The sequence below is a fragment of the Myiozetetes cayanensis genome, unplaced genomic scaffold (genome assembly GCF_022539395.1).
Source record: "Myiozetetes cayanensis isolate MyiCay16 unplaced genomic scaffold, myiCay2020 scf9, whole genome shotgun sequence".
Lineage (NCBI taxonomy): Eukaryota > Metazoa > Chordata > Aves > Passeriformes > Tyrannidae > Myiozetetes > Myiozetetes cayanensis.
Window position 1 is genome coordinate 10401274 of NW_026088185.1, and position 20959 is coordinate 10422232.

General features: G+C 42.2%; 1 protein-coding gene across 2 annotated transcripts in view; it reads right to left on the bottom strand.

Annotated features, from left to right (window-relative positions):
* Window positions 1-954: 954 nt before the first annotated feature.
* The window catches only part of SATB2 (SATB homeobox 2), a 131216-nt gene continuing 111211 nt past the window's right edge, over window positions 955-20959 (bottom strand). For both annotated transcript variants that reach the window (XM_050340131.1, XM_050340130.1), the window contains one exon: window positions 955-4151. In XM_050340131.1, coding sequence (XP_050196088.1) covers window positions 3696-4151 — 456 coding nt within the window. In that variant the 3' untranslated portion in view covers window positions 955-3695. The remainder of the gene's footprint in view (window positions 4152-20959) is intronic.

Consider the following 20959-nt stretch of genomic DNA (forward strand, 5'->3'; position numbering starts at 1 on the left):
AGGTGAGTATAGGGAGAGCAGTCGTGCACCCCAGCAAACAGCACTCAACTAAAGGCTGTTGTGCACAGCTTCCAGGTGCCCTGGGCAGACAGCAAGATGCTTGGTTTTATTTGGTCTCAAATCAAATACAAGTGGCAAGCAGGTGGTTGGGTACTCAAAGATGTGGTTATGCCCCCCTCTTCCTTATTTTTTTCTCAAGAGAGCACATAGATATTTTATATAGGATATAAATAAGCCACAAAAAAGGGAGGAACTATTGCATTGGAGCTACAGAAAAAATAATAAAAACTTTTTAAAAATTGCTCTACTTCAATTCCTAGACAACTCAAGTTTGACGTGCAGTATACGATTCGTCTGCTAGGATTGAATCCAGACACTTACCACTTTGTTAGCTTAAGAATTTTGAGCAATTTTTTCCATTTATCTGTATTCTCCCCAAAAACATTTCACACATTTCTCAGATACATCAATCCTTCCGGCATTCCTCTACACACTCAGTAGGATGCCCTGCTATAAATATAATAAAGCCTTTTATTATGTCCATTAACCATGGACATGTGTGCTCCAAAAGTTTCCTGACACGCAGTCATTTGTGGCTTTTTAATTATAAACAGAAAAAATCTACGAATAAAAGAAGACAGCAGACTGGAAGTGGATCTTTGTGTGTGTGTTTTGAGTATATTCTCCTAAGGGCTGATGGCACCCACACCCTCCTCCTGATCCCATCAGAGACTCCCTATGCATGCACATACATGTGCACAGAAAGCCAGTAACACAACAGATTAGTCCTGGGGGGTACAGATTTGTCAGCTGTACCGACCCCAGGGGCATTATGCAGGTTTTCAAACCCCAATAACACTGAACAACTCTGATTTCAACAGGCAAATATGTCCCCTCCATTTTGCAGACCTTCTTCCACTTGAACTCAGCAGAAAAGAAAAAAGGCCCAGTAAATTACTTGACAAATTAAGTCATATTTATTGAATGCGTTTTATTTCAACAACCAAAAAATTCTAACAGCCTAACAATGCACATAAGTTAAAAATTAATTATCACTTAGTGATAACGAAGATAAAGTTGATTTACATGGAAAAAAGAACATTTACAATATGTTAATCCTTATTCACATTGTTGATACCGCAATAAAACACAATTTGTTTTTTTTATTTTTTATTTCACAAAAAAGGCGGAAAATTGTGCTTTGTTAAGAGGCACTACAAGAAAAGTTTCTTTCTCCAAATAGATATTATATGATGGATATTGAATAAATAGACATATATGCATTGTAATTCGCAAAGTTCTGGCAAGACCACAGGCTAAAATGCCCACAGATTCACTTAGAACCACTGCAAAATTGGCAGTGAAATTAAAAATAAAAAGGCAAGACTCAGCATTGAAAAAATACCTAATAAAATTTTTGGTTGAAGTGTAAAAGATACCAAATGTTGATGCCATCATCAGATGAACAACCTTACTTAGCTTGGCAAAATTCAGTTTCCTTTCAAATGTATGGAGTGATTTCAGCTACAGGATAAGAAGACAGTTTTGAAAGCGTAGCTCTGAGAGAAACATAAAGCAGCAACCACTGAAATTCTGATTAAAGCTGCAGCATACTACAGAACTAAAGGATGAAGAGCAAAAGGGGCATTAAGTAAGCAACCCACCATAATTTTGCAAAGGTATATGAAATTTATGCAGAGATACTCATGTTTCAAACATTAGCTCTGAAAAAATCTCATAAAAACTCCAGAGGTTACTGAGCAGCTAGAATTAGCTTGTATTGCAACGTCTTCTCCCTGTATATTGTCTGTTCTGAGTAAATATCTACACGTAGAGGTTTGTTTTTCGTTTTTAGCTCCTACCTTTTATACCTTTCAAATATATAAATAGTATTAACAGTTATATTACATTGCCTGGTGTAGTAAACAGAAAGTAACTTTCAAAGGCATATTGCATGAGGTCTTTGTCAAGGTTACGTGAAAAGCCCATGTGAAAAAAAAGGAAGAAAAAAGCCAGAAGCCTTGTTGGTAGCGTTACGGCTGCAGTTTGAACAGGCGCCTGAAACCAATCCGGCTGCAAGGTGAGGTCTCTGTCTCGGAAATCATTGCACGGAAGTGAAAAGTAAATGCTACTTGGCGTCTCTCTCGACACGATGCCTCAGAGCGGGTGGGTGCTATAGTAGATTGCAGCTTTAGTGCTCACGCCACTGGAGAGTCAGTCAGTGTTAGCTCTGCTTTATGTAACGTGGCTGCTGCCAGGTCACTGCGGGACCCTTCGCCCAGGAGGTGGGCGGGTGGGTGTGCAGGGCCTGGCGCGGTCGTGGCCCGTGGCGGGAGGCTGGGAAGTGCCCGTGCCTCGGGAGGCCGGGAAGTGCCCGTGCCTCGGGAGGCTGGGAAGTGCCCGTGCCTCGGGAGGCCGGGAAGTGCCCGTGCCGTGGGGAGGTGGGACCTGCGGCTGAAAACACATTTCACTGGCACAAAACGCGCGTGACACGGAGGAAGCCCAGCTAAAACAGGAACACGGGGGAGGCCGGCCAGGAGGGCGAATGGGGTGTCAGCAATGCAAACCCTCGGCCTGTTTGCAATTTACCTGGACGGGATTCCCGGGATTGTGGTATTTTGTGTCGCAATGTAACTTTACGTGTGTGTGTGCGTGTGTGTTTTTCACTTCAGTATAAACAAAAAGCAACGACAAGAAAGAAGCTTGTAAATTTTTAAGATCTGAAACAGAGAACAGGTAAATAAAATCCACGGTAAAATGTGGTTGATAGTATGAATTCCATACATCAAATCTCAAAACATTTATCTCTTTTCTCTTTCTATAAAGACCTCGTTAATAGACAAGTCTTCTATGCACTGAATTTCAGTTTCAGCTGTTCTGAATCCCATGAAAACTCATCTGTTCACTACAGAAAGGACTATCTGGAGAGTGGAACATGCTGTATCCTTTTAAGTGTGCATTGTGTTCAAAGTACTTTTAACTTACTAGTTTTCTTTTTAAGGTGCCCTGATTTGTTTTTCCATTTTTTCTCTTTTTTTCCTCTTTTCTTTTTTTGGCAGTGTTGATTTACGTCTTTAAATACCTCAAAAATTACCCATCAAGTTGCCAGATAGGAAGCCATATAATAATGAAAAAAAAAATCAGGGATAAACATAGAAAATAAATAGGAATTCAAAAATAGTCACCACACCCTGAGAGCAGGCGGCAGTTTATCAAAAAGCCAAAGCAACTCATTGTGAAGTGGTTTTAATACATAAACAAGTCTCATCTTTAAAGAACTCATTTCACAGTCTATACTTTTAGGTTGTAAAGTTCCGTCCCATGCAATTTTAATATATATATATTTTATGTAAATATATATATACACACACAAAGTTGTAAATTTTCCTTCATTAATTTCATAGGACTTTCTCTTCCCATTTACTTGCTAGATGTCCCTTTCATAAGTGCAAGATTGATGAAGGCATAATCCTATGTGACTACAACAATTGCTTCAGTCAAATGTAGGAAGTGTAACACTCGAGTGTCTGTGTCAAGGCAATGTCTGATCGGGCAATGCTGAATTCATTCGGTTTGCACATGGATCATGCGCAACGGAAACAAACAAACAAAAGGTAAAAAGAGAAAAAAAAAAAGAAAAAGAAAACCAGAAAATCCTTGGATCAATGTATTGCTTTCTGCGCCCCTATCTCACATTATCTCTGGTCGATGTCCGCTGGAGCCGCCTTGCTTTTGTCGGGGTTCTCCTCCTCAGGCTCTACTTTGTACATTTCCTCAGAGCCTTCCTCACTGTCGTTCTCCTCTGACTCTGTCAGCAGCTCCTCATCCTTGTACTCTGCCACGTCAACCACTGTCCCCAAATGCTCTTTTAGCTTCCCGTGGTGCTTTACGTGGTAACGTTGGTTCTGGAAGAATTTGATGATGGTGTGTTTGGGGAGATCCAGCTGAGCTGAGAGAGTGTGGATGGCTTCCTGATCAGGGTAGAGACCCACATCATGAATAAAGCTTTGAAGGATACCTAGAGCTTCCAAGGAGATCTTGGTGCGGGATCTTGGCTTTTTGGCACAACTGTCCTCAGTGGGTGGAGGAGGAGCCTCTTCTCTAGGTGGGGAATTCTCCTTCGCAGGCTGGGACTGCTGTCTGTGCAGCACCTATAAGATCAAACAGACACAGACTTCACGTACATGCTGACCCCCTTGGTGCTCGAGATAAGGGCACTTGTACAGGCCTTTACACAGGAGCTACTTTGTTTTGGTGAGGAAAGGCACAATTAATATCCATTCTCCACTACCTTTCTCCCTTTCGAGGCAACTGCACTAGTAACTATAGACTGAAAGGAGAAAGTGATATAAAAGGCAAAAGATATCAAATAAATATAAAGCCACAAGATAAATGAGAAGTACAAAATGTAAGTAATAAAAAGAAACATAAAATAGCCAAAATAAAAGGTAAGTCAAAAGGTGTTACAGTCTCATGGTTCAGGATGACTGGGCAGGTGTCCCATCCCAGACAAGTCATTCTCCTGCTTTGCTCCTCTTCTCCTCCTCCTTGATTCCTCTTGTCTTTTTAGGCTAGAGACTCTCACCATTTCTTCAAAATGCCAAGTACCACAAAGGCCTAGACACACATGGGATTGTCAGGTGCTACTTTATCATGAATAATGATTTGGCATTAAAATCCATCACAGCTGCTTTATGGAAAAAAAATTAAATAATAAAAGTGCAGAGATTTGTTAGGATTTCCCTTCTATGAAGAGTGACAGCATAGTAGCTTCACATAGGTGGCTTTAATGTGTCTCCTGAACAGATTTCACTGTATTATATCTGTAGCAATTTCACCAGTTGAGGAGTTCTGAGTTCAAATAATTATAGCCCTCCATTCTGAGAAACCCTCTGGGCAAATGCGCTTTGCAGTCTTGTAACAGATTTTCACCAGCAGTATCTCCTTTTCGGCAAGTTTAAAGAAAGCATATGTAGCTCTTAATCTTCCTAACAGCCACTTAAAATGACTAAGAAAGGGCCTTGTGCAGCCCTTATTCCAGGGGAAAAAAATACCTGCTCTGAATTGTTCAAAACACAGAGGAGTTCCACATGCTTTCTTTAAAACCAAATCTATACATGAGAGATTAAGGAAAAAAATCCCCTACAGGACTGAGGGCTGGATTTGCCCAGAGGTTTCTTCAGATGCGGGGAAATAATTATTAGAACTCAACACTCAGAGCTAACAAAATCAATATGGGTAGCTATTTTCTTCCACAAATAAGAGGGAATTCTGGCTCTTTAAACAAGAAGAAAATGTCTTTGCTACAAACTGTAACATCCAGAAAATCAACCCTACATTAATGCTCTCTAAAGGGAAAAAATATGGATAAACAATGGAAATGTGCTGAGAACTTGCACTGAATTTTACACACGTGCTGAGCCCCCAGCAAAATGCTACATAGTCAAGCTATTACTGCAAGAGGGAAGTCCGCTGTGGAATATCAGCCTGTTATGCAAATAAATAAAAAGGCTCTATGCCGAAGAGCCCCTTATTCATTTCCTTCATCAAACGTTGGTGCCATGGTAATTTGTCACATCCAGCAATCTCCAGTCATGGCTTCTGAAGAACAGCTCACAGTCCCCAGCCACTGCCCACTGTACATGTGGCCGGGGAGCTGAGCCTGGAGGAGATGCTGTGACAGCCTGGCCAGGACGCTGCCCTTCTCCTGCTGCCCCTGGTGGCACTCAGCTGGCCCTGAGGGGCTGCAGCTCCACCGAGCACAGGGGCAGGACACAGCACCTGGTGCCTGGATGAGCAGCTAAGAGCAGGTGTACCACTGGTGACAGGCAGGACTTGCCACAGGAGCCACTCGTGGGCGAAACGCTGCCAACCTGTTTCAGTGCCAATACATACATTTTCCTCCCAAGCACATAAATGCTCAGGGTGTCATAGGAATGGAGCTAACCAAGGAGTGGGGGAAAGGAGAAACTCAAATGGAAATGACAGATACTCTGGTTTATGTTTTACTACATGTCTTGTAATAAAAGAGCATAATGTTCCAATGCATGGAATCACTCAGCTGTTCTTTGAGGATTTCTGTTTTGTCCATGGATTGTTTTCAAAGAGACGGACTGATGTTCCCAAATAGAGGGGTTACAGACAAGGGTGGGATCCGCACCTACGTCAGCAGGGAGCATGGAAAGCAGTGGAGCCAGGATGGCTGACACTAGCCAAGGACCCAGCCTCATAAATTTGTCACACAGACCCTACCTACTTATCTCCCCTGTAGTGCCTTCTGGCCCTGTCCCCTGACACTGTAAGACCCAGAGCAGCCAAAATCAAAAGGATTTAGCACTACAAATAAACTGCCAGGGAACTTTCAGGCAGCGTCACACGAAAAGCAGCAAGGAGCATTACTAATCAGAAGCTGGATTGAAGTAGCAGTAACAGAGATAGAAACACATCCAGAAAGGGTGAGAATTACACAGTTCGTTCTTGTTGGACTTGGAAGGGGGTTTTTTTCCCTTTTCAGTTGACAAATAGCATGAGAAATGATCCAGCTTGAAAAATGTTACAAGATTTCCAATCAAATATAATGATGAAAAAAATCCAACAATACAGGATCAGCAGCAGTAAAATGTTTAATTTGAAGGAGATGAAGAGATGCCTACAGCATCTATAAAGCAATCAACCAAAGAGAGGGCTGAGAGCGGGAGGGAAAGAATGATTTCAATTAACCCTTCCTTTTCTGGAGTGACCTCTCCACCCTCTCCAGAAGAGAAAACACATAATCCAGGGGTTATCAGTGTAAAATATTAGAAAAAGGTTGCATTTTATTTCACTTATTGTTATCTTAAGTAATAAAAAACCTATAAAGATGTTCTTGTAACAGATAAATCTCATCATTTTGCTAGCTTCTGGGGGCTTTGCTCTGGATTGCCAGTGGCATTAACAAAGGATTTCAACCACACTACATTCTTCAGTGACACAAGTTTACCCATACACAGAGAGGTGGATAAATGCACCTTCAGGTTTAGGCTGTGGTCAGTTTTGCAATACCTTCTGACAATATGGACTATTTAACACAAAGGAAAATGTTTCTCTGTGCAAACCAGATCAACTGCTAAGGCACATGGTACAATATGAAATCTAAATTATTGTTAAATATTTGCTTTAAACTACATTTGTAAAAGCATGCTGATCAATTTGGGTGATTTGCTTACTTCACGTCTGGTTCTGCATGTCACAGCTTCACTGAGGAAATGGACCATTTTTGGCAGTTCCAGATTTTCAGATCTTGGGTCGTTATTAAGCACTTAAACCTGCAGGTAACATTTCAGCTGGCCTCACGCACTGCTGTGCACGCCCTGCCATAACACTTTGGGGTTCTGGTCAGTGCTGCTCTGAGGAAGGAATCATCACTGATCTTCTGAGACAAACAGTGCAGGTAAACCCCCAACAGTGGTCTGACCTACCACCATGTACATGATGGGCTTCTGAGAGAAGGGACAAAAACAATGGCCATGCTCAGCTTTCGTTTTCCTAGGAAAGCTGGGGCTGTGCTCGGAAGGATGCGCATCATGGCATAGGTGTCCTGTGCCTCCATTTCCCACTGCCTTCTCCATCCCCCATGCCCTTCCTCACCACTCCCCAGCCACAGGTGGGGCAGCCTCCTCCTCCTCCACATCCACTACCATCTGGAGCTGACTTCCCCATCTACTTTCAAATCAAATGTGAAGATACAGATTTCCTTCCATGCCCACAGGACTTGTTCTTTCCATCCCTTCAAGAGATTTGATGTTTAAACTGTACAGGTACAGCTGCCAACTCAGCATTTCAGAACAGAGCAGCTTTGGAAGATGCTGCTTCATGAAGGTTCATTCAGGTAGACTTTCACCTCACACACAAACTCATTTTTTTCCAATAAATTAACCTGTCCTGGTAAAAAACTTGCAAGAAAATGACTGTGATGGAAGTTGACTTTAAATGATAAAGTGACTGGTCTTAGATTGCACTGCACTGAAATATGATTTGAAGGCCACAATGAAAACCAGCTGGAAGCCATGTGTAAAATATAATAGTACATGCCTACAGGGAAGGAAGTGAGATATTGAATGATTAAATTTAGGAGAGTATATAATGTAGTGTATCATTACGGGAGTGATCAGGATTATTTGCAATAAGCTAAGGGTTTGTGGTCTATCTAAAATCCAAACCCAAAAATTATTTGGGGGGAAGGGATTGCTGAACTGTTTTACACATATCCGTTCCCCATGTCTCAAGGATGCTTTCGCAGAAGAAACCTGATTTCAGTGTTCACACAGCAAAGAGAGGTGAGCAGACTCAAACTGAAAGATGAATGTCATGCAATTGCAGTCTGTGTCTGTACTGTATTTAATTTTGGCTGGATTCACTATGCCACTGATGTTTGTTTCCATTTCCACCCACTTCCTAGCTAGAACTAGACACGTGAAATTGGTGAGATGCTAAGGGGAGCCAAGCAGGATATGCTTGAGCGGAGTACACACACGCACTCGGGCACAGCAGCGAGGCACCAGCTGGCAGCACTCACTCTGTGACATGCCACCTTCCACTGCCTGAGCAGCCTCTGAAGCACATCAGAATCAGAAACTGCATTTCTATGGGAAAAACCCCCACTCTTCTGTTTCATAGTGTGGTTCTGCCCCTCCCTTTGCAGAGAGGATTAGTCATGTGAGCTCCTTTCTGCTAGGATTTGCTGAGATGGTGATAAGAGACTGACTAAGAGAACCACCAAAAATTTCACACTCTTGAAACACTGTGCTTTTGCAACAGAGGCTGCCCTTTTGAACAGACACCACCTTGCTCTGTGCACAGACAGAGCGAGCACCAACAGGTACCTCAAGTGGCATGTGTTGGCCAATGTCAATTTTCATAACCCAAACCCACAAGGAGTAAAGTTGAATGGATTTGCCTTCTCTTTGTCAGAGGAGGTTTAAATAGGATATTAGAAAAGATTTCTTCACTGAAAGGGTTGTCAAGCACTGGAACAGGCTACCAAGGGAAGTGGTGGAGTCACCATCCCTGAAGGTATTTAAAAGACATACAGATGTGGCACTTAGGGACCTGGCTTAGTGGTGGGCTTGGCAGTGCTGGGTTAATGGTTGGACTCAATGATCTTAAAGGCCTTTTCCAAACAAAATGGTTCTATGAATCTATTCTGCACAGTGGGAAGGGGTCTCGCCTTTTAGCTTTCCTTCACATTTACGTTGCTCTCATAGCCAGCCATAACACCGTATCACAGCAAAGATTTTTATGCCAAAGATAGCAAATTTTTCGCCTGCTTAAGGAGCCCAAAATAAAAGCCAGACAGAATACACAAATGTTACAAACGTAGCTCCAGTACCTGCACTTGGTACACCCAACACCAGTCCTCTACTACATCCCTTAAAGCATTCACGGCTACTCAGCAGGAGTCACCACTGATTTGACTCCACGAGAAAACAATTCACTACATACCTCATGTAAACGAGCTTGTTGGAAAAGTTCATTCCCAATGGATAGCTGAAGTCAGAGGGAGGGTGGAGGACAGGCCTAAACAAGGTGTTCAGATGCACTTCACTGAGCAACACCTCACTTCTGCAAGCTGAGAGCCCACGGGCAGTGCCTAGCTATCATGTTAAGAGTTTACTTAAGAGACAAACTCTATCACCTTGCAACAAAATCTCATACCTAGAAGGAGGCACTATCCTTTGCAGAAGATCTTGCAGGAATAATCTGCAGAAGATTATCCATTCAAATAAACAGCTTTACACTCTCTAGCCATGGTCTCACTTTCTTCACATACAGAAATGCACAAGAGGGGAACAGAACAAGCTGCTGCCATAAACAGGCTCGCACCCTGACAGCCTCCCAGACCAGGGCTTGCAGGGGTAAGAACATTAATTAGACACAATCACTGTGCCAAGACTCTTTACAGGTTTTTAGGAATGTCTGTACAAGAAACTGTAGTAGAAGTTACAATTTGCACCTGTGTTCATTTCTTTCCTATTCAAAATGTGGTTCTTAGACTACTCTTTTATTTTTCCCCTTGCAAAAATACTTTCATTTGGGTAAACACTGCAGTACTAGTCACAGTTCCAAAGGAAGTATTTTCTCTGGGCTCATTCTCAGAGTGATTTCACACCTTGACACCATAAAGCTGTGTTAAAGACTGTGGTTTAGTTTCCTTGCTTTTCTTGGATTATACAGTATCCTAAGGTCAAAACTCAGGGAAATCCAAAACTGTTATTAAAAAAGAAAAAGTATCTATGAAGTGATGACAAATTGCAGACTACAGGTGTTAGATTACATTTTGACTCCAGGCAGGTTTAATATACTTTAGTTTCCTTTTACAATTGCCCTTAGCAGATATTGTTATCGGTAAGGGATTTAAAAAAATATATGGTACTCAATAAAAGAAGACCGTGTCAAAAGAAATCAATATGAGCGTGCAAAATGGTAGGAAGTCTGACATGGATAAATATGTTCACTTTCATCTAACTTCAATCTGAACTTCTTTTAATTTTGTAGCTCAAATGCTGGCACACATCATGTGCATTTTCCAATGCACCTTAGTAATTGCTTCACAAGAGTAAACACCCTTATTAGAGATAATTATAATACATGTTTGTGATATGATGTGCCCTGTCTCAGGCAAGCCAGACCAAACCAGCCAACCAGAACTGGTGGCTACAACAGCTTTTAAGCCAGCAGCCTTGAGTCCCGTTCAGCTGCAAAGACAAAGCAGTCACACAGTAAAAAAATCTCCTGAATATTCAGGCCTTTCCTATCAGCCTTCATCTGCTTCTGACCACCACTGGAGCCAGAATACTGGATCAGACAAACCCTCTGTCCTAATCTCTCAGCTCTGAGGTACAAGTCACTCTCTGAGCTACACAAAAGGGGACTGAGAGAGAACTGTGAAGAGAGAATTGCGTTCCATGGGGAAGGCGAAGTTTGCTTTGGCAGGCCGGAATGTGAGCTGGTTGAAGCGATACATTTCAACATCTTTGGAGCACACTTGCCACATGCTTCCCTTTGCTTTAGGGCGGTTGCCTTGCTTAAGGGCAGGAAACAGGCAATGATCTGAAAGCATGTCAAGACACTGAACAAACACCCAGACTCTGAAATAGCAGCCCCATCCTGCAACTCTTCTCCTGGACCAAATTGTCAAAAATGGTCAAAAAGGTGACAAAAAAGAAAACAAGAATTAAAAACAAAACAAACCAAAACAAATCAACAAAACTTTCAGTTGTACGTTGCTTTTGCCATCCCATGCAAAGTGGTAAGTATAAGCAAAACACAATTAATCTTGACTTGAAAGCAGGGGGAAGGTGTCTCCCTCCCTCCCCAGCACACACTGCTCCCATTAATGCTAACAGGAGCTTAGCATGCATCAAAGAGCAAATACACCACAAAACATTTTTAAGAGCTATCATCACTGGAGATAAAATATAAATTACAGCCTGATTACACTGCACTGCAAAGAGGCCACATGAGCAGCACAGCTCGCAATGACAACTGCAGATGACCAGATAACTTTGGGACAGGTCTAAGGTTACTGTAAAACATCTGTGCAGTGGAATCTTTCCTTGTCTTTGCTTTCCTTTCAAGAAGCTGTGGCACTGCTGTCTGCACAGTTGTTTGAAGAATGTTTACAAATCAGCCTGACAAAGAGAAAGAAAATTTCTGCCATCACTTGACCACAATCATGATCTTATTCTTCAGTAATGCGTGGTTTATTTCCCTTTCCTGATCTCTGTTAATAGACAGCACGTGCCTACACAATAGCCACTATTTTGTCTGTATAATGTTAAAAAAATAAATCACAAAACTCTGACAATGCAGAACAGTGTCCCGGTGTTTCCTGGGGTAACTGCTCTCCCTCGAACGCTAACTCAACCCTTCCCACAAAAGCACAGGCACAACTTTCATTGCTGTGCAAGTGCCTGAGAACTGGTTGATTTTATGGGGCAGCATAAATGAGCTCATGCTGATGAACATTCATGTATTAGCTCTGAATTTCCCATCCTGGGCTAGTTTAAGCCAGATCCTTAGGTTTACTGCAGAGTAACCGTGGCCAGCAGTGGGCATCTCTCTCTCCAATACCTGGCTGCAGCCTGGGAGGGTTGTCAGCCCACAGGTGGAGCTGGCACATACCTACTGTGTAAATATACAACAGGCCAGACTCATTCCGGCTTCTGCTGGCACAAACCAGGGTGCTGGTGACAGAGCAGCCGATGCGGTCAGGAAGCGTTGCACAATGTCGCTGCAGACTCTCTCCTGAAGGCATCGGTGATGGATGGCCCCATTGTCTGGGGATGGGGCACAGCCAGCACAGCTGGCACGGGGGCCAGTTTGCTGCATCCCTGGCAGGCAGGCAGGCAGGACTCTGCCAGCCTTGAAGAAGCCAAGTGAGCCTCTCTTGCCTGTAACCTGCGGTAGCAAGGCAGCCTCCCTCACAAGGGAAAAAGCAACAGCGCTATAAAGGTTCATGCTGCCCTTCTGCATGGTGACGCTAACTGGAGTCCCACACAAGTGGGACTTCAACAATGCACTGAGGGCCACAAACCTTCCAGTTGAAATTTACTTTCTTCAAAACAAGATCATGAGCTTTGTGGGCCTCTGACTTGTCTCTTTTGTGCTTTCTCTCACAGCCCTATCAAGGCTCTCTGGGGTGCTACGGCATGCAGACTCTGCTTAACAGTTTCCAAATAGAGCCTGAGCTTGGTTGTGGCTGGACGGAGGGTTTGTCAAAGATTTCAGGTCCATTCTGAGTTTCCCCATCCCAACTCTGGTATTCCTAATGAGGAGCTGGCAGAATGCCACAAGAACTAAAGAGGCAACAAAAGGCTTTTTTGTTTGCTTTTCTGCAGACAAAATACTTCTGGTATCCTCTACACTTTTTTTGTTTAATTAACACTACACATGTTCTCTGTTTCTTTTGAAAATCCGAAGAGTATTTGTGGGCATTGTGAGCAAGATCTTCCCTGACAAGCCCCAGCCTAGAGGTCAAGCTCTAAACCCCTAACTATGGTGGCACGAATGGCGCCACTATAATCATGTTGTTTTCCAGTTACTCAGACCAGGAGTAGGCACTGCATTATTTCAGGAAGAATATGTTTGGATTAGACACTGGATTCTGGTGGGGGGTAATTATTCGTCCCATCAAACTGTTTTAGGTCCTTACAGTTGGCTATTTGGGGTTTCAGGAATACCCAACTGTACTGCTAATTTTTACAATGGGAGCAGTTAGAAGTCAGGAGAACCTGACTGTTATGGTTAGTGAAAATAGCAGATTTGTGCTGATAAAACACTACTCAGCATGTTTTACGGCTTTCAAGATGTAACCACCAGTGCACTTAATAACAGGACTTGTGCAAACTATACTGTGTGAATCAAACACATAAAAGTACAAATATTCCTTTTTTTAGAAAGCAAGTCTTAAAAAGTGCATTATAATCAACTACCATGGTAAAAGCAAAATATCCAGCATTACCACACATGCAACTGGCATAATGCGCTTTATTATACCCTTAGCTAGAAGCTGGGTAAATAAAAATCAAATGACCAAAGTACAGTCTCCTGCACAGATTAGGTCACTGACGACAGGATGCCTTAGAGAATTAGATCTGAAATCATTCATCTTCCTGATTAAGCTCTAGAAAAGGTGGGCATGTCCACAAGAGAGAGGAGGAGGCTACACTGGCATCTCACTCTCATGCTGTCAAGCTCTATGTCTCACTACTCTTATCTGTACCTATTTTACAGATTCTGGATGCTGGAAGAAAATGGCTTTATAGAAAACAAACAGCGTGTGCAGTTTATACTCACAGGTTTTTGTTCATTTTTAATAAAATGGTTTAATATATTGCTAGTGAGGCAGCATTAGGACAAAGCAGAAGATGACACTGTTAGGGCCCTGGGACCCATCCCTGGCTTTGCTGCTGGCTGCTGTGGGGAGCTCTGTGGATTGCTCAGCCCATGGCTGGCTACACACACATAATCACAGGGGTAAAGCTCACTCTTAACACAAGCCTGCAGCTACTGTAGGTCTGTGTGCAAGAAGCCCCAGGGTTTTGCTAGAAATGCAAAATGCCATTCTTTGCTTCCGTAAGATTAGGATTGTGTGGCATTTTTCAGTCAAAAACGTCAACTGAGTGACATCAAAGTATTGCCTAAGTGAAGTCTATCTACTTTGCCAAGCTGTTTGCCTGGGGCAGCAGGGGGAGTGAATATTCTGACAAAGTTCAAGCAGTTGTTTAGGCATTTTTCATGAAACAGCATATTCTGGTTGCTTTTATTCAGAGCAACTTTTGCTCTTCAAATTCTTCCTATTTTCCTTCAAAGCATTATGTTGCTTGTTGCTCTAAACTGCCGCAAACCCTTTTTTTTTTATTTGAACTGAAAATAATAATTTAGAAAGGACCAACATATTTTTTTCTTTCAGTATTTCAGAAATGTCAGCAACCCCTTAAACTCAGCTCTAGCATTTCTATAGCTCTAGGCTGTACCACCCAAGGAACAGCAACTCATAGCCATCTATCTACCCACCTACCTCCTTCACCTTTGTATTTACAAAGGGTTGTACTGATGGGAGCTCTGAAAGCATGAAACGTAACACGGTTTATAAAACAAGATGGATGTGAATCTTTTCTATCTCAAAATCCAATAAAGCTTATGATTTTTATTGCATGTGGGAGTCCTTTGGTCAATGCAATACTGATTAGCAGCTTGGCCAGTAAGTCTGATAAAAACAGAAAGTACTTTCGAATATATTCTGGCCAGAGACACCTGGGAGTGAAGTGTATGTGTTGCCGCTGATGGCCCCAGGCTTACACACATACCTTGGGATTTCTTTCTTGGTTCTGTTCTGTCTTGCCATGGTTTTGTTCTATTCTCGCCAGAAAAAACTACCCCAACTCTCTCTCACCCTCATGTCTTCACAGAAAGGGGGCATCATCTTAAAGCTATTCCCCCTAATTGTTCCAACATGCATGAAGTCAAAAAATTTACAACCTGCTTCAGCCAGGTCTCTGGACTGGACTTTAATGGATCCCAAATAGAGTAATGCAGCATTCTTACTCCTTATCTCATTTAAACAAGGAAACATCAGGAATAACATTACTCCAAGTCAGCAATGCTTCCTTGGTGCTAATCAGGCCATTAAAAAGGCATAAGCAGTTTGTGTGATGTAAAGGGACAAAGAGAACCACAGAAATGAATCCAAACCAGGGAAAAATTAGAGATTAAAAGTAATAGTACTCCTTTCAGCAAACCACAGTCTGAATGCATGATAAGTGGCTAAAAGACAACAATCACTGCAAGATCTAGAGGCAAAAAAATGTCTCTCAAAAAAATGAAATGTAAATTAAACTCGCTCTGGTACAGAAGCATTTCCTTCACAGGGCAGTTACTCACTGCTCTTGGCAAATCCAGAGTCGGTGCTGCAAACAAGAGCTGCCACAGCTCACCCTCCCTGATCTTGCCTATGGAAAACACACATGCTCAAAGTCAACAGTTGGAGGGAAAGGAAGAAAAATCCAAATGCAGCACACTTGTTAGAAGAGATTTCCATGGAGGTTCCCTCCCCAGATAAGCAGATGGCTTCCAGTTAGTCAGGGTCAGGGACTGCCCGTGTAGTTTCCAGCCTGCTTGCCTTTGTAGCTTATCTAGACCTCATCAAGATATGCAGTCCGAAAAAAATTAGAACGGCTAAATACAGGAATTGGGGAAAGTAAATACAAATGAGTCCTGGTCTGCACTTGCGCAGAGGAGTAGGGGAATCTGTGCCTATGGGTGGGATGGAGGCAGCGGTGCCGACGCTTCTGCCAGTGCAGCCACGTTGGGCTGCGGGACATCACATCTGCAAAGGCCGGGTCAGGTCTCGCTAATGCCACGGTGCCTCTCCAGGCACCAAAGCCGTGCCTAACTCCATCCAAAACACCCTGGGCAACAGTCCAGCTGCTTTGAAAATCCGCCCTGATGTCAGTTTACAACCCTGCCTGCTTTATCCGTGGTGCCGGTGCCCGCCGGCAGCCCAGCTCCGTGGCATATTCCCAGCCCCACTGGCAGCCCAGTGCGCAGCTACAAGATTTGCAAAGCTCCAGGCACACACTGGCTCTTGAAATGCTGTGCATGGGAGCAAAGCAAAAATCCACCAGGAATGTATGCACAAGCTGCCATATGGAAAGGGCATTCTCAAATTAAACCCTGAAACCCAGATGAGATCTGAGCGAAGGACAGTTTCACTTAAAGGAAATGTCTGAGGTCAACCAGCAATTAACTGAAAGGTTCTGATTGACTACGCTATTGACTGCGCTCACATCAGACAGCTTCCTGTTTATTATACCTTATGGGCTGTCTAGGTGCCAAGACATTAAGCTGTCAATAATCTATTAATACTAAACAGCTCCTCCCTCCTTACTCCCCCCATACAAATACTCTTAGGCTAAGAAACTGCACGAAAAAGATGAAAATTTTTGAAGTGAGATGGAAATGAGCTTTTTAGGGTATTTCTTTGCTTGGTTCCAGCTGCAAGTACAGCAACATTCATAAACAATATAACACGCAGCCTATAACTACATGGAAAAAATTGTGTTAAAAAAAAAAATCAGCCATGATTGAGACCATATCCTGAAATCTGGCTTTCTTTTCCAAGCCATCTTTAAACAGTCTAAGTTAAATTTAATTAACAATTTACAACAAGGAGAGAGAAGTTATTTAAAGAGAGGCCTACAGGTCCTTAACATTCAGTGTCTGGGAAACAGTTGTATGTAAAAAAAAAGTTTTAATGAATTTAATAGAGAAAAGCACTTTAATTAAATGCTGTCAAAGAGGATTGTATTAATGACTGCACACAAAGGAATTTAAAGCAAGCCAAGTATATTTAGCAAATAGGAAGTAGGCTTTCAGAGGCTGCAACTATTTATGTTTCTGCCATTGCAATGCATCTAGGAGATCGCGTTGCCAATTGAAAGCAGTTATGTTATTAGATATGATTTTATTTATTATGGATTATTAAAATTTCAAATGCTGCAGGGAATACATTTATTTCATTTCTAAAATGAAAGAACAAAGATATTTCCTGCTTGTTCAGTAAGAGGAAAAATAGAAGAGGAAATAAATAATAAATAATAATAATAACTTAGCACTTAACTAGTGAAGTGCTGTCCAGACAGATCTTTTTATGGGGCTTGTTGAGTCCTGAAATTTTAGTGTGTCTCTTTCTTTCTGCTCCAACTGGATGGATTCACAGTTGCCACCCAGCTTCCCTCAACAGAGCACGGAAAAAGGAGCAAGTTCTTGCTCCTTGTGGGTACAAGGGACTTCTGTGATACTCTGCACGTTTCAACTCTAAAAACTATCAAAATCTCACAAAAAGAAATCTTGGTTGCCAAGCCTTTTGCAAGCAAGATAGAGAATACCCAGGTTTTCCAGATCTAGCCATGAGACTAGCCACAGAACTCTCTTAAAAGCCCAGAACAGTTACAGGTCTGCATTAAGACTTTTTGCAGAATGTGCTCACCTTCCTCAATATCCACGTGATGGGACTTGTACCAGGAAGGAAGCAGGCTCTTCATAACTCTCCCTGCTCACGTGCCTTGGATTCAAGTGAGGCACATCAAATGAGCATGGCCTAATAAGTGCATAACGTAGAGGTCCAAACCATAAATTTGAGAAAAAACAGCTAGAAAACTCAAGGGTGTCAACATTTTCTTGTACTATGATGGTACAAATACCATAAAACTAAATTTAGCCCCAATTGGAAACCAAGGAATGTTTTTTGACACGGAGTTAATGAGATGGCTGGGTCTGTAATATCCAGGATGCGCTCTGTGATTTACCACATCCTTTTTGCCATATGCAATGCTAAGTGGTTAATAATGATTTTAGATGTTTCAAACTTCTGAATGTTCCACCAGGGGCACCTTAGGCATGCTTGTATTCCTTGGTTTCTGAACACCAAGTCTTTCTTAAGTTAGGCACCGCAATGGGAGTTAGTCTGAAATTACTGGGTTTAAAATGTTTTTATTTGTACTGAAGATTTTCACCTTCTAATTTGAAACATGAAGAAGTGAGCAGAAATGGGGAAAAAGTCATTGGAAAGGAGGCACAAGGGGATACCTACTTCCTTTCACAATGTGAGTAGCATCGTAAATGGTGAAGTTCAATTTTCTAAATACATTATCTGATTTTTGTTTAAGACTTTAATAAAAGTCATGTGTGATGTGTGTTGAGAATGTAGCCTTTGTTGTTCCACAGCTAGGGATCTTGCAAACAGCTTCGCTTTGTCTGTGCCAAGATATTTTGGAATATTCTTTGAAACACTGTAAGCAGAGATGACTGTGAGAAAAAATATGTGCTACTGTACTTCTGGATACTTGATGCGTGAGAATAGTGCATACACAAAAAAACACTTCCCCTTTCAATCTGCAATTCCTGTAAAAGTCCATACAAACATGGAACAACATACCAACCTGAGGAAAAAACCATGTCCCTACACATGTTACAGTCTCTGAGTATTTCCAGCTATTCAGGGGGAGAAAAAAAAAAAAAAAAAAAAAAGAAAAGGAAAAAAGATAAAAAGCAAGAATGGAAATTACACACCAAAGAATTTTAAAAAAAGACTGGCTCTGGGCGAGGAGACTGACCATCTACATCCTGCTTTGTCATAGCCTAACTCCCAGCACTGCCCAGAAGCTGCACCATTTCCTTGGGGGACACTGTGCAACATGGGAGGAAAAGCAGCACACTCGGTCTCATAGATCTTTAGGGGACAAACAGTGCAATGTGCCTTGTAGCACAATACACAATGGTTTTCCTCCCCATGTCATTTTTACAATTGCCTATCTGCAGAGAAAGGCCAGCTGCAATGATCCAGGGCTCTGACTTTATCCTAAGATTGCTGTAAGGAGCCCGAGAATAAAATGCTGCAGACAACCTATAAACTTATAAACATTTACACATCTCTAAAGCCTGATATTATAATTTATGAACAAGTGTGAGGGACACAGAGTATTTAGGGAGCATTAAAATAAAATTAAAAAGAGCAATATTTTTAACTGCAAAAATTCTCAAATATAAATGGAACTCATCTAGTGGCTTTTCAGCCTTCAAGGTTTGCCTGCTGCTGGCAAGCTTCAAAGGTTATGTGAATTTAAAGAGCTTTATTTAGTGATCTTGCTCTAGATGTTTGCTCATCCTCAACCTACTATGACTTCTTACAACACTGGCAGCTTAGCATTTACAACAGGGCCAGGGCTGTAAGAAACGTGGGCTAAATCTGGTCAAATTGTGCGTGAAAGGCAAAAGGGTGAGACAACAGGGGCCAGAGCTACAGTGATGTCATTTGCTAAAACGACAACTTCTCAGAGCAACACCAACACAAACCACCACCCTGCTGCTTACTGCCAAGTCTCCACAGTGCTAAATCTACACATTCAGATTTTAAGGGAAGTTTCTGCCTGGAGCATCCTGCCATGGGAGCCACAGAAGCCCAAACAGAGCTGCTGTGGGGCAGCCTCATGCAAGATGTACCCTGAGAGACATCTTTGTTGTAAGAACCTGCAGAAGAAAAATATCAGCCATGCTCACGGGGCTCCTAACTTCAGAGTCCCACCTCATCCCTGCCCTGTCTCAGTTGATCCTGGACCAAAGGAAATCTGTCCAGGAGCAAGCAGCATTGACGTGCCCTTGCAGTTTCAGAAGTCTAAACAAATATGGAAATGGTGTTCTACTCTGACAAGACTAAACTTGCCACAACAGAAAAACCTAAAACTATGCAGTTTACTTGATCTCCCATTTCTAGGGTTAAATGGAACAGTACTAAACCTAAACTAATTTCAGAACAGAAGCAATTTGGCTTTAATTGCAAGTACACTCCCCACTATCATTCAAGGGGAATAGCAGGCCTAATTTTAATAAAAATCAGCAGCACTTTTCAGCCACATTAGATATCCACACTAAACAGAAACAGCTGAGATGGCACAGTCACAGGTTTGGCTATAGCAGTCACAGCTCAGTGTCTTTCCACTGCAATTATGGTAGCTATCAATAACCAGAAGATCTATTGGACACCTCAGAGTCAAATGTAAAGAGTTCATTGTCTGATATGTGCTCCTGTTTCCTTTGTCAAACTTGTGCAAGGTTCCTGAGCTGCTGTGATCCATCAGAAAAATGGTGTGCACCAAAAGGATGGAAGACCAGAGCACACAGACACAGCTTGTATTTCAAAATGCAGCTTCTCTGACTACAGGGCACAGGTACTGGAGCAGCATGAGAAAACAGCTCAGAAGTGGAAGCTTTCTGAGGGTTTTGCCTGTACTGCTTGCTTTGAAGAGAGTCCCTTACCCCCACCCAAAGTCACACACACAATAAATGCAGATTAAGTGGCATTTGTAATGTGTATTGCCTTAAGCTTTCACACTGCATCAAAATAGCAGTTTCATAGTTTGGGATTTTTTTTCACTGGTTTTTCAAGTTTAGACTGAAAGGAGATACCAAACTTGACTGTTATTATCTAATTTTGATAAGAAAGAGAATGAAACTCCAGATAACATAGCAAGTAAGGAAGACAGATATTCTCCACTTACAAAATTCATACACCTTGTTCTGACATGCATTTCCCTCTGTAGTTCTAAATCAAAGAAAAAATACTCCAGCTGCAGCCCTCCCAAACCAAAGCTCTGAGCTTTTGAGTGGAATGAATAAATCTGCAACAGAAATACCTCTTAAAGTCCATCTGGGTTTGCTGAGTACAAATTGTCTCACTAGTCTTGACCACCCCTGTCTGAGCGGACACCACACTCAGCCACGGATTAAGGAGCTCAGAAAGTCAAAAAGGAGTGGATAGGCACCCACAATCTGTCTGTAGGGTGCAGAGAAATGATCAAAAAGCAAAACTATCAGGGTGTAGCCATTAAGAATGAATCACAGGGCACATCATCCCCACAAA